General features: G+C 46.3%; 1 protein-coding gene across 3 annotated transcripts in view; it reads left to right on the forward strand.

Moving 5' to 3' along the window:
- The window catches only part of Cyfip2 (cytoplasmic FMR1 interacting protein 2), a 129592-nt gene that overhangs the window by 20937 nt on the left and 95947 nt on the right, over positions 1–12708 (forward strand). For all 3 annotated transcript variants that reach the window (XM_046459934.2, XM_058584194.1, XM_046459935.2), the window contains exons 2-6: positions 75–214; positions 1762–1851; positions 6956–7033; positions 8634–8735; positions 11028–11209. In XM_046459934.2, coding sequence (XP_046315890.1) covers positions 98–214; positions 1762–1851; positions 6956–7033; positions 8634–8735; positions 11028–11209 — 569 coding nt within the window. In that variant the 5' untranslated portion in view covers positions 75–97. The remainder of the gene's footprint in view (positions 1–74; positions 215–1761; positions 1852–6955; positions 7034–8633; positions 8736–11027; positions 11210–12708) is intronic.

Below are 12708 nucleotides of genomic sequence, written 5' to 3' on the forward strand. Positions count from 1 at the left end.
AGGGTAAGGATTGAAAGAAATGTTTGGAAACCCCTGAAATGAATTTTCCCATGTCCTTCCTTCCCCTCCCTCAGTGTAGAACACAGAAACTGCAGCCATGACCACCCACGTCACCCTGGAAGATGCCCTGTCCAACGTGGACCTGCTGGAAGAGCTGCCCCTCCCAGACCAGCAGCCATGCATCGAGCCCCCGCCCTCCTCCATCATGTACCAGGTAATGGAAATGGTGGAGCATGCCGGGAGCTCAGGAGCTCTGAGTCCCCTAAGAGCCTTTGCCCTGAAGGGAGAGGGGCTGCATCTAGAAGGTTAAAGGTCGAGAGCTGATGCAGTCCCTCACGCACATGGGGAGCCCTGTGTGAGGAACAGATGAGATAACAAATGTACATCAGGACTATTTCCGTACCCCAGGGAGGGCTGGTCGATGTGCTCTGACCCCAGGTACCTTCCCAGCTGTTCTTGCTGCTGCACCAACCATGTTTTGGCAATTCTGATCTCATGAATTAAATATTGCCATTTAGAAAGCCCTAGAGCCTGCCTGGGTAGTTACTTTGCCTTCGTGTATGGGAAAAGAACGCTAGGACTCCACAGGGCTCAGGAAAGTAGGTCAGAGGCATTTGCTTTTGCCTTAGAGGAGATCTTGTGATAATCTACCCTTGATTGCACAGATCCACCATCCCATGGGGCTGGTAGGGAGGGCACCCTTTGCAGCTGGAGACAGCCCTGCAGTATAGTCCCTGGGCCCCGCTTGCTAGGCCAGAGGCCTTGTGAAGAAGGAATGCATTCATTTGAAATTTTTTCGCTGTATTTGTTCTTTTGCTACTTCTTAGATAGCTAAGTGTGAGTAAATATAAATATATATTTTTAGTTTCATTCAATAGTTAGATTTATTAACATGTTTGAAGGTTCAATTCATGAATATGATTTATTTATATCTTCTAACCTGTATTAAACTTTATGGTTTTTATTTACAGGAAAGTATAACAAAATTTCCCTGTAACTATGTCCCCTCTTCTCTATACACATGGACCTTTTTACCAAATATATGTATTTTACCAAATATGTAAATTTGGTACATATGTTAATATGTACATCTTGTAAATATATACTTGGTGAAATATGTATATTTGGTATATAATAATGTATATGTTTTTAAAATATGATTTTTTTCTTTTTATCAAAAGGAAATAGCACTATTTATAGTATTTGATGACCTGGCTTTTTCTTAAAATTTATTATGGGTATTTTTTCTATCACAATATAATGTGGTTGAGCCACATATGTTCTAGCACCTCATGGTCCTTCTAAGTCATTGCATTTACGGTGTATGCTATTATTTATTTAGCCATTTGCTATTGATGAGCATTTGAGTGGTTTGCAGATTTTTTTTTTTTTAATCACAAAAATGCTGCAGTGGTTGTCCTCATTCATATGGATTTGCACCTTCAGGTGAGAATTTCTGAATGGCTAGATCAAAGTAATGTATACTGAACTTTTAGTAGCATTTTGGGCTCGTGTAGTTTTGGCATTTACTTCTGAGTCTCTTGATGAGTGACTGACCACCCATGGGAAGCAGATGGGCCCTGTCCTCAGCCTGTTCCTGCTGGTGTGATTATGCAGGCAAGTGTTTGGGGGAGGGGCAAGATTCCAGGTGAGATGGCAGTAGGTTTCCACAGAGTTTGTTGACAGTAATTTGCTTCCTGGACACCAGCTACCTTGGACCCATTCCCAACAACTAAATGTGCCTAACCTTTAATTCCACAGGCCAACTTTGACACGAACTTCGAGGACAGGAATGCATTTGTTACAGGCATTGCAAGGTACATTGAGCAGGCAACGGTCCATTCCAGCATGGTAAGTCTCTAGAACCACGTGTGCAGACGTGCTCCCTGCTGAAGCAGGAGGGGCTGTGGGCGGCTTCTCACACGGGGACATGTCCTCGGCTACCCCCACTTCAGACCCCAGCTATGCAAGTCCTAACCCACCTCCTCCCAGAAGCTCAGCACACTGCTCCCCTTTAGCTTCAGGCTTTGCAAATCCCACTCACTGTAGCCCCTCCTGATCTCCACCGCTCACTTCCCTGAGCTTCTGTAGCTCTCTGGGTTAACATGTGGTTGGATTCTGCCTTGTCTTACATTTCATTGATTACTGAGTATGTGGAACTTTGTCTCTCTGCAAAGCTAAATATTCTTCATAAAAGAGACACAGTGACTTTGGCTTTGGAGTAACATGGTTATTGACTCAAGATCACCCTACAAGCAGAGCTAGCTATTATTTTCTTTCTTAGGTTCTGACTCTAAAAAGGAGGGGTCATCCCCTTCTCTCTTGGGCTTTTCTTGATTTTTTTTCTTCTCAGGCAGCACTGGACTTGGAAGAATTCCAGAGTCCTTATCCTGGGGCTCTGTTGTGGCCTGATGGATCTTTGTCACTATGTTAGTTGAATTCTCTAACCTTGACTTAGCAAACCTACTCGTTTGTTCTGTAAGTATTTTGCATCTGTACCTGCAGAGGACAGGGTCAGTGCTGGGGAGGTGCCCAGGGACAAACGGACCAGTCCTAGTTCTCAGGGAGTCAAGTCAATACTGAAGCTTGCCATTCACCGAGCACTTTCTCTGTGCAGATATTTTAAGTTTATTGTCTCATTTAATCCTCAATGAACCCTGTGAGGTAGTTCTGTTATAATACCCGTTTTATGCTAGGCACAGTGGCACGTACCTGTAATCCCAGTGACGAGAGACTGAGGCAGGAGAATTGCAAGTTCAAGGCCAGTCTCAGCACCTTAGCAAGACCCTATCTCAAAACAAAAAATAAAAGACTGAGGATGTAGCTCAGTGGTAAAGTGCCCCTGGCTTCACCCCATCCAGTACCTAAAAATGAAAACAGACAACAAACAAACAAATAATAAAGTACCCAATTTATAGCTGGGGAAAACCGGAGCCCACAGTTGACAAATGAAGGACCTAAACTCTGCTGTCTGTCAACAAAAATCTGTGCTCTGGACTACTCTTTGTGGACAAACGAAAATTCACAAAGGGTAAATGTCATGGTTAAAGTTAAAGTTCGGTGTTTGAAGGGACTTTGAGAGGGTTAGAGAAAATTTGATGACGGAAGTGACTTTCGAGCAGGACCCTATAGGAGGGTAATGACACCTTTAAGCTGTCTGTAAGGCATTCCCTACCACAATGCATTGGAGTCCTCAAAATCGCCCTGGGACTTGCAGAGGGATCAATATACCCATTTGAGGGATGAGAAAACAGAGGCCTGGAGAAGTTAATAAGCATGTTACTCATGGTCCTACAATCAGGAAGTCATGGGATTGGATCTGTAATCTGGGACTGACTCTCTGTATTTTACTCCACTGTCTCACATGGAATTTTACCAGTCTGGGAGGAGTGGGCTTACCCTGCTGGGGGAACCAGTATGAACAAAGACATAGAATTTCCAGTGGTTACTCATGTGTGATCTGTGAGGTCCACATGAACAAATTATGGTATTGATGGAAATTCAGATGGGGGTCAGCTGGTGCAGGGTACATCAGTTGGCGAGGGCTGCTTTAACAAAATGCAGTAGACTGGCTGGCTTAAAGAGTGGGTGTTTATTTTCTCACAGTCCTGGAGGCTGGAAGTCCATGATCAGGGTGTGGGCAGGGTTGGTTTTTCCCCAGGGCCACTCTGGTTTACCTGAGACTACTTCTGGCTGTTTCCTCGCGTAGTCTATCCTGTGTACACGCAGCATGTCTCTTTGGGAATCCAAATTCCCTCTTCTAATAAGGACACCAGTCAAATTGGATTAGGGCCCACAGAAATGACCTCATTTGAATTTGACCACCCCATCTTCATGTAGAAGTCATTCTCAGATACTGGGTTTAGGGCTTCAATAGACGAATTGTGTGGAGGGAGAGAGATGCATACAGTTCAGCCTGTAGCACAGGGCTTTCATTCATCACTAAAAGTCTAAAGGCAGTGGAAGGTTTTTGTCCATAGGAGAGAGTTGAGCAGAATTGTTTCACCTGTTATGTGTGGAATGAGTTGAGGAAGAGTGAACAGAGCAGATAAATCACTGAGATCATTAAATTCCCAACCTTGGGGTTATTAAGGATGGTACTAGGATGATGGCATTGAGGGTGACTGGGGGGACGTGCATGTGAGAGTCACCGGAGCTCAGCTCCACGGGGCCTAGCAATCTGCTGGGGTAGAGGGAACAGCAACCACACTGAGGTGTTCTGGAAATGTCAGATCAGGGACTCTGGTAGGGAAGTCTAAGGAGCAGGCTGGTTCAGAGGGTCACTGCATGAATCTTCTATTGCTGCTGTAACAAGCTATCATATTCTTAGTGCCTTAAAACAACACAGATTTCTTTACTGACAAGTACTTTAGAGGTCCCACGTGGGTCTTCCTGAATTTGATCAAGGTGCCCACAGGGCCACATTTGTTTCTGTAGGCTCTAGGGAGCTTTCTGTTGTCTTGTTGTTTTTTTTTTGTTGTTGTTGTTTTTGTTTTTTGGTTTTTTTTTTTAGCTCCAAGAAGCTTGGCTTGTTTCTAAATAAGAAAACTATGACCCTTATGACAAGTTGAAAGATGGGTCCAAGGGAGGCAGGGCCAGAAGTCAAGTCCCAAGGCCCCACCCAGGACTCCTTTCTCCATATCATCTTGGCCTCTTTATTCAAGGCCAGTTGTGCAACAAATCCAGCTGAGAGTCAGCTAAACTGTCCACAGGGCAGAGTCCACGCCCATCTTCTCCACTGCCCTGTTCAGCACAGAGCCCGGGACCCGTGAGTGCTCAGTAAAGCTTTCATTGAATGAAGGAGTTCACATTACACCTGCTATGGGCAGTTGCGTGCTAAAAATAGATGCACATTCTTTATATTACTGTCACTTCCCCTTTTTGACATGTGTTTGAAGCAGATGACTGTAGGACTCCCACGGGTTGATCTTGGTTCTTTCTGATCTCAAGGACAACATGTTACTGATGCTAAAAGCTCTCTACATTAAGCATTGAAACTGTGACTTGCCAAAGACATTTGCTGTTGAAAATAGAGCTGTAATAAGTAATAAACTCCAGGTTAAATCTGATCTGATCCTAATGAGATATGGAATATGTAAGATATGCAGATTTAAAATTAAATCAATAAAAGTACATTTTTTTGAATAGATACAGATATTCACAATGAGACATGGCCTCGTGTTGCTCTTTATTGTGTTTGGGGGCATACTTTTCATAACATAAAACCATTTAAAGTGTATAATTCAATGCTTTTTTTTTTAAGCCTATTCACAATATTATACAACCACACCACCATCTAATTTCTGTTACCCCAAAGAATACCCCAGACCTCTTAGCAGTCACTTCCACTTCCTCTCTCCCTGTGAACCCTGGCAACCTCCAATGCACTTTCTGTCTCTATGGATTTGCATATTCTCACATTTCATCTAAGTGAGTTATACAATAAGTGGCTTTTTGTACCTGGCTTCTTTCACTTAGTGAAATGTTTTTCAAAGTTTGTGTTGTAGCCTGTGTAAGTACTTCATTACTTTTTATAGGTGAATAATATCCCATTGTAGGATAGACCACTTTTATTTGTCCATTCATCAGTTGGTGGACATTTGGGTTATTTCCATTTTTTGTTGTTGTTGTTGTTTTGTTTTTTGTTGGTACTGAGGGTTTTACCACTGAGTTACTTCCCCAACCCTTTTTATTTTTCTTTTGAGACAGGTTCTTGCTACATTGCTTAAGGTCTTGCTAAATTGCTGAGGTAGGCCTCAAACTTATGATCCTCCTACCTCATTATTATAGGCATGTGCTACTGTGCCTGGCTTTTTTTCTATTTTTGAGTTATTATGAATAATGCTGCTGTGAACATTTATGTCACCCATAAATCCTGAATCCTCAGAAATTTCTGTGTGGACACAATTTCAGTTCTCCTGTGTATATATCTAGTGGTGAAACTGCTGGGTCAAATGGTGATTCAATTGTTAATATTTAGTGGCACCGCTTTTAGGAGTTTAGATTGTTTTTCTAACTTCCTTTACAGATCACCTAGAGAGAGACATAGTGTCGTTCGTTGAATTCTCACAGAATTCTGTCACATCAGCACCACCACCATCATCATCACTTTAACAGATGACTAAGTGGGGAGTTTTAGCGATTTATTGTGGACTAAAGGGCTGAGGGTGATGAAGCTGGATGTTAGCCCAGATGTTCATACCTTGAGTTGAGGGCTCTTTCCACAGAGGCATAGTCCAGGGGATGAGTCATCTCTGTTTTTCAGGCTCATTTCAAAGTTGTTGCTTATTTCTATCATGTGTATATTAATTATTCTCCTGCTTATAAAATAGTAATGTGGACTCTTATCAAAGTGTGAACTGACAGTACTGTTATGTTATTTTAGTGTATTACGTATTATCTATTGTGTATTGTAGTACTATTACCTTACTCTAGTAGATATATAAAGTAACACAGTATTCCAATCCAGAGAGAGCTTGTAATTCAGAGCTTGGTACATATGCTACCAATTTTTTTTTTTTTTTTTTTAACATTCAGTATATATTTATAATCACTACTGTTTTGGTTTGTGACCTATTTACATACAGTTTTGCTTGCTCGTTTTCTTACTAACTATATCTGGGACACCTTTTTCTGTGGGAACTGCAGATCTGCCCTCCTTTCCAAGGTGGCCATCCATCTGTTTGAAAACTGTAGCCCTGTCATAGAGTCCTTGGGCTTCTGATGAGAATGATGTAGGTCGGTTCTTCTTACTCTTGTGCAAGTGAGTCATCTGAGCATTTTGTTGAGATGTGGCTTTTAGACAAGGGGGTCCTGAGAGTCTGCCTTGCTAGTGCGCCCCCTGCTGACGGTGCCGATGCTGCTGGTCCACAGACCACCCCCGTGATAGTGAGGCTCTTGAGAAACCGGCGGCTTGGATGTCATTTCTCACTGCCCCCTGGTTTTGCTCTTTCAGAATGAAATGCTGGAGGAGGGACATGAGTATGCCGTCATGCTGTACACCTGGCGCAGCTGTTCCCGGGCCATTCCCCAGGTGAGACGGCCCTCACCCTGTGCATGTGTCTCAAACCCCTCTGCGGGGGTCTTATTCCTTCTCACTCTACTCACAAAGGATTGCTGAGCTTTTCCAGGTGGGAGGGGGTAAGTCAGGGCCTCTCATCCAATGAAGCAGCCTGAAGTCACTGATGGATGACCAGGGCCCATGCCCAGGGACTTCAAGGTTTGGGCAGTACACAGTATGCATAGTATCTTATTTCAAAAATTGTACATGCTAATTTTCTGACACCTAAACCATTGCAGAAGGGTATAAAGCAAAATATACGACCTCCTGGCCCCCCCAGCCAAACCCACCTTCCTCCATAAGATCATCACTGGCAACACTTTGCTGCATATTCTTCTGTATCGTCTCCCTGGCGTGAATATTATTTTGTACATTTTTATCATTTATAATAGTGTTGTTTCTTTTTTATATTATTCTGCCTTTTGCTTTTAAAAAATTCTTCATTACTGACTTTTTTTATGTCAAAACATACACATATTTTTTTAACCATCATTGTCATATAACTAATGAGTTCCATCATCACAAATCAACAAACCACAGGTGTATAAAGTAAACAATTTATTCCTCCCCTCCTAATCCTGGTCCTTGGGGAGAAGTGCTATTTGCAGTTTTTCAGCCTTACTGATTTCATCTGCCTGTCTTTTATATGAACACAAAGAGTTTCGTTTTGCTTAAAAAAACAGGATAAAATTATCCTGTTGTTCACCTGCTAGCTTATGGTGACAGTGCTGTTATGGAAATTCATGTAGTTCTATCTCCTCCCTTCTAAGAGTTCATCACTATATTGTGTGAACGCATCATTGAATCCATTTGGTCATCCATGGATGGGTATTTAGCACTTGCTACCTTTTTTTAAATTTTTTTTTAGTTGTAGATGATGCATACCTGTATTTTACTTATTTATTTATTTTATGTGGTGCTGAGGATCAAACTCAGTGCCTTACATGTGCTAGGCAAGCGCCCTAGCACTGAGTCACAACCCAGCCCTTGCTACTACCATTTTGAGAATTTCTGACCATCTGTGAAGAGTGTCCTTGAACCGCCTCTCCTCAATCTTCAGATTCAATTGACCTGCTGGTGGTTTTGACAAGCGTGTTGTAGAGTGTCTGCCATGTGATTCTGATGTGCACAATGGTTGAAAACCACTGGGCTGGGAAATGGGTTTTTAATGGCACATCTGATGTTGGCCGACATTGGCCTGGGGATGGCTAGGAGAGTAAGGGATAGAACATTGCTCTTTGCTTAGAATCTGACTGGACCCCCCTGGGACAGGGCTGGGGAAAGGCCAAAGTGGGAAGCTTCTGATCATAGCACAGAACACCAAAAAAGGGAGGGGGGGTTCCTGTCTTGGGACCAGCTGGTTCCTTATGTGCAGCCAGTCTCTGGGGGGCGCCTCTGCCTCCCACCAGACCAGTGAGACTGGGGCCATCCCAGCTTCTTCTTGCTTTGGAATCAGTTACTTCCCAACAGAGGCCCTTGTGAGAGTAAAGGGTATCCTTATTAATAAGACCACAGGTGTGGACCAGGATTGTGTGGACAAACCAGGGTGCTGAGTCCCCTCCTCTGCCCACAGGTGAAGTGCAATGAGCAGCCCAACCGAGTGGAGATCTATGAGAAGACTGTGGAGGTGCTGGAACCGGAGGTCACCAAACTCATGAAGTTCATGTACTTCCAGGTGAGCTGGCCTGGTGGTTCTGCATCAGGAGACGTGAGAAGACCACCTGTCTTCCAGACACCAGGCTCTGCACCTTGGTACCATGCTGTCTATTCATCTAGCAGCTATTTTTAGAAAGCTACCTACAAACCCCTGTGTGAGCAAAACAGACACATGTCCCTAGCCCCATGTAAGTTACATCTGATGAGTCTGTGAGTACATTCTGGGCATGGGGAGAGACTGACTATAAAAAGTAATTTTCAGGGCATAATTAGTGCTTCGAGCAAACTAATATTTAAAACAGTTCAGGTTGTGGAGTATCTGCTGGTGCTCTTTAGGGACAGTCTCTTGGGATGTGTGTGTGGATTGAGCTCTGGGCAGTGAGAGAGAGGCTGCCTGCAGTGGTCAGGAGCAAGAGCACTCCCTGGAGAAGGTACTGTAAAGGCCAAAGCCCTCAGGTCTGATGTGTTTAAGAAACAGAAGGAAGACAGAGAGACCGGAACTCAGTGAAGATGGGGGATCGGGAGAGGAAGGAGGAGACTGTGGGGAGGGCACTGTGGGCCCTGAGATGGCATTCAAGGCCATGGGAGGCCACTGGAGGGTTTGGGTGACTTAATCTGATCTAAGGTTTTGTGACAGCCTCTGGCTGCTGTATAGGGGTGGATGGCATGTTGGGGGGGACAGGAAGAGGTTGGGAGCAGGAGCAGACAGAGAGGACAGCAGGGAGGCCAGTTGGGAGGCCTGTGAGAGTGATGGTGTCAAGAAGGAATGAGCCAGTGTAGTGGCACACGCCTGTAATCCTGTAGCTCGGGAGGCTGAGGTAGGAGGATCATGAATTCAAAGCCAGCCTCAGTGACTTAGTGAGGCCCTAAGCAACTCAGTGAGGCCGTGTCTCTAAATAAAATATTAAAAAGGGCTGGGGATGTGGCTCAGTGATCGAGTGCCCCTGAGTTCAATCCCTGGTATGGAAAAAAGAAAGAAAGGAGGAGAGAGAGCCAGGGCTTCTCTGAGTGGGCAGGCTGGATGGACAGGGGCCACAGGGAGGCATGTGAGTGGAAGGAGCAGGGTGTCACAGTCGCATCAAAAACAGCTGAGGAGGACAGGTTGGTAACTGGCGGCCAGGCTGGACTCCAGGGTGGGCATCATGACACACAGTGCACCCTCTTCTTGGTTCCCCATGGAGCTGAGTGTCATGGACGGATTCCCTGCCAGTCCCCTGCCCAGGGGCAATGCCTGCGGGGTCAGTGTAGCACAAGGAGGTGAGGATAAATGAGGTCCATTGGTAAAGAACAGGTAGAGCCCTGTTCCACAGTGGGTCCCAAGGCCGCGGCTGCTGTTAGCAGCACAGCCCCGGCTTCCAGGAGCCACGGGTCTCTTCGCGAAGGAAGACAGACCTGCAAAAGGAGAGCTTCCCAAAGACCCTGGGGTGCTAAGCTGAGGCCTCCCCAGAGGCATTCGCAGAAGGGAGGATCTGTAGTAACTTAGAACCCGGCTGGCCAGCACCACAGTCACTGGCCACGTGTGACTACTGATGTTACTTAAAATTAAGTACAATTAAGAACGCAGCTCCTCAGTCACAGTGCGCATCTCAAGTGCCCCATGGCCACTCGTGGGGAGCAGCTGTTGATTGCACGGGGCTGCTGGGGAAGGCTCCCGTGGTGGTGGAGGGCTACTGGGTGTGGTCTTTGAGGAGAGGGTGGCTGACTGCGGGGTCCCAGGCCCATGGCTCACATTGGAGCCGTCATTTCTTTCCCCACTTCTCCTCTCCCTTCCTTCCATTTCTTCTCCTCCTCCTCTTTCTCTCCTGCTCACTGCCCCCAGATCGCAGCAGCAGCCTCTTTTTCTCTTATTCAACTGTTTTTTTCTGTTTTTGTTTTTTCCTGACACCAGCTTTACTGGGGTATGCCTGGAATGGTACCGGGCACACAGTAGATGCTCAATAAAGAGTTATTGGTCATCATGAGCCCCTTTCTCTGGATGGTTCTCACACACTCTTGGCTTCTTTCTCCTTGTTGGCCAGTGCCTGACACTGTCCCAGGTGTTGGGGACACAAAATGAATAAGACATATTGATGCTTCTAAATGAAAGTGTGTTGGATGAATTCATTGGTTCGACTCACTCAGGGCCAGATCCAGGTTGCCTCTAAAATCAGATTTGGATTGAAATACATCTCTGAGAAAGTCCACCCTACAGATCTGCCCTTTTCTTGATGGCCTGGGAAGACCCCAGGGGAGCCTTGACCAGAAAGCAGAGGGAGCCACTGCCCCCACCCCTGGGGCCGCCTCCCCCTTACGCCTGCCCTTCTGCCTCCAGCGCAAGGCCATCGAGCGGTTCTGCAGCGAGGTGAAGCGTCTGTGCCACGCCGAGCGCAGGAAGGACTTTGTGTCCGAGGCCTACCTGCTGACCCTGGGCAAGTTCATCAACATGTTCGCCGTCTTGGACGAGCTGAAGAACATGAAGTGCAGTGTCAAGAACGACCACTCTGCCTACAAGAGGTCAGCACCCTCTCCCACGGGGCCCTCTTCCCAGGCAGCAGCTGGGTAGCTGGAGGGAGAGGCCAGTGCCCTGCTCACAAGCTCCTTCTCTGGTACCCGACTAGCCAATCCCCAAGACGGAGCAGGGCTGGGCCTGTGTCAGCCTGGCTTGAGGAGCAGGCTGTGGAGCTGAGTCTCTGGAGAGCCTGACCTTGGCAGGGTCTTATAGTTCAAGATGGAGTTAGAGCCTCATTTCCCCGTCCATGAAGCCGTAACCATTTTGTTGCCCCATGCTTGATGGAACCAGGAAGGTAATTTTAAAATGGTTACTGTGTTAACTTTGCATAGCTGTGACAAAATACCCAACATAAACAACTGAAAAGAGGAAAGGCATATTTTGGCTGATGGTTTCAGAATTTTCAGTCCATGGTCACCTGATTCCATGGTTTCTGAGCCTATGGTGAGGCAGAACATCATGGCGGGATGTACGTGATGGAGCCAAGTTGCTCATCTCATGGTGGCCAGGAAGCTGGTGGGGGCAGGAAAGAAGAGGTCAGGGACAAGATTACCCTTCCACGGCAAGTCCTCGGTGACATACTTCTTCCAAGTAGGCCCTATTACATTACCTAGTTTCTACCCCTTCTCAGTAGCCATCAATGCATTAATCCACTGGTGAGATCAGGGCCCTCATGATTTGATCACTTCCCCAAAGGAGCCCCTCTGTGCATTGCTGCACTGGAGACCAAGCCTTCAGCATGGGAGCCTTTGAGGGACACTCCAGATCAAGACTCTAGTAGTTACATTAGTCATTTTTCTGCAAGACTCAGAAAGCCATTCAAACTGCTATGCAGAAGACAGAAATGAGTTGGCTTATGGAACCCAGACATCCAGGCATGCCCCCATCCAGTGCCCGGGTGGTGATGTTAGCCTGGGTCTCCCCACCTCTGCTGCCCTTCCCTCTCTAACAGCCTCCTGCTCAGGCCAGTTGTGCCTCATGGTGGTCTCTGGCAGCAGCTTCCCACCAGCCAGATAGCAACCCCAATCTTTCAGGGAAATGCTTTTGCACAGGTCTCAGGGAAGAAGGATGTCCCTCAAGCCTGTATCATGTGCTGGTCCCTCCATTAGTCACTGGTGAGGTAGGCTGCTCTGATCAGACACTGCTCACTCTTTGATTTGGGAGGTCCATATCAGCTGAGAAGAAAGGACCACATCTAAAATTGTGTGTGTGTGGGGGGGGGGGAGGTTGTTTCTCTTTATAAATCAGGACACAGTCACCCAGGAGGAGACAAGAGCAGTTAAAAGCAAGAGACTCCCAGCATGTTGCATGAGGTTCAGATGAACCCCAGAGTGTCTGGCCACCTCTGGTGGAAGGGCTTTCCATGTCACTGTTGGGGAGGGAGGAGGGACCCTCTCCCCACATTGTCCTTGGGTTCAGAGTGCCTGGAGTGAGCAGACTGGTTCTCACAAGTTGATTCTTCTGTGTACACCATGAAACCCGGGGTGCCCAGCAGGCAGAGCCC

Source organism: Marmota monax, unplaced genomic scaffold (assembly GCF_021218885.2).
Source record: "Marmota monax isolate L192 unplaced genomic scaffold, Marmota_monax_Labrador192_F-V1.1 WCK01_AAM20220418_F8-fsc00229, whole genome shotgun sequence".
In the NCBI taxonomy this organism is placed as follows: domain Eukaryota; kingdom Metazoa; phylum Chordata; class Mammalia; order Rodentia; family Sciuridae; genus Marmota; species Marmota monax.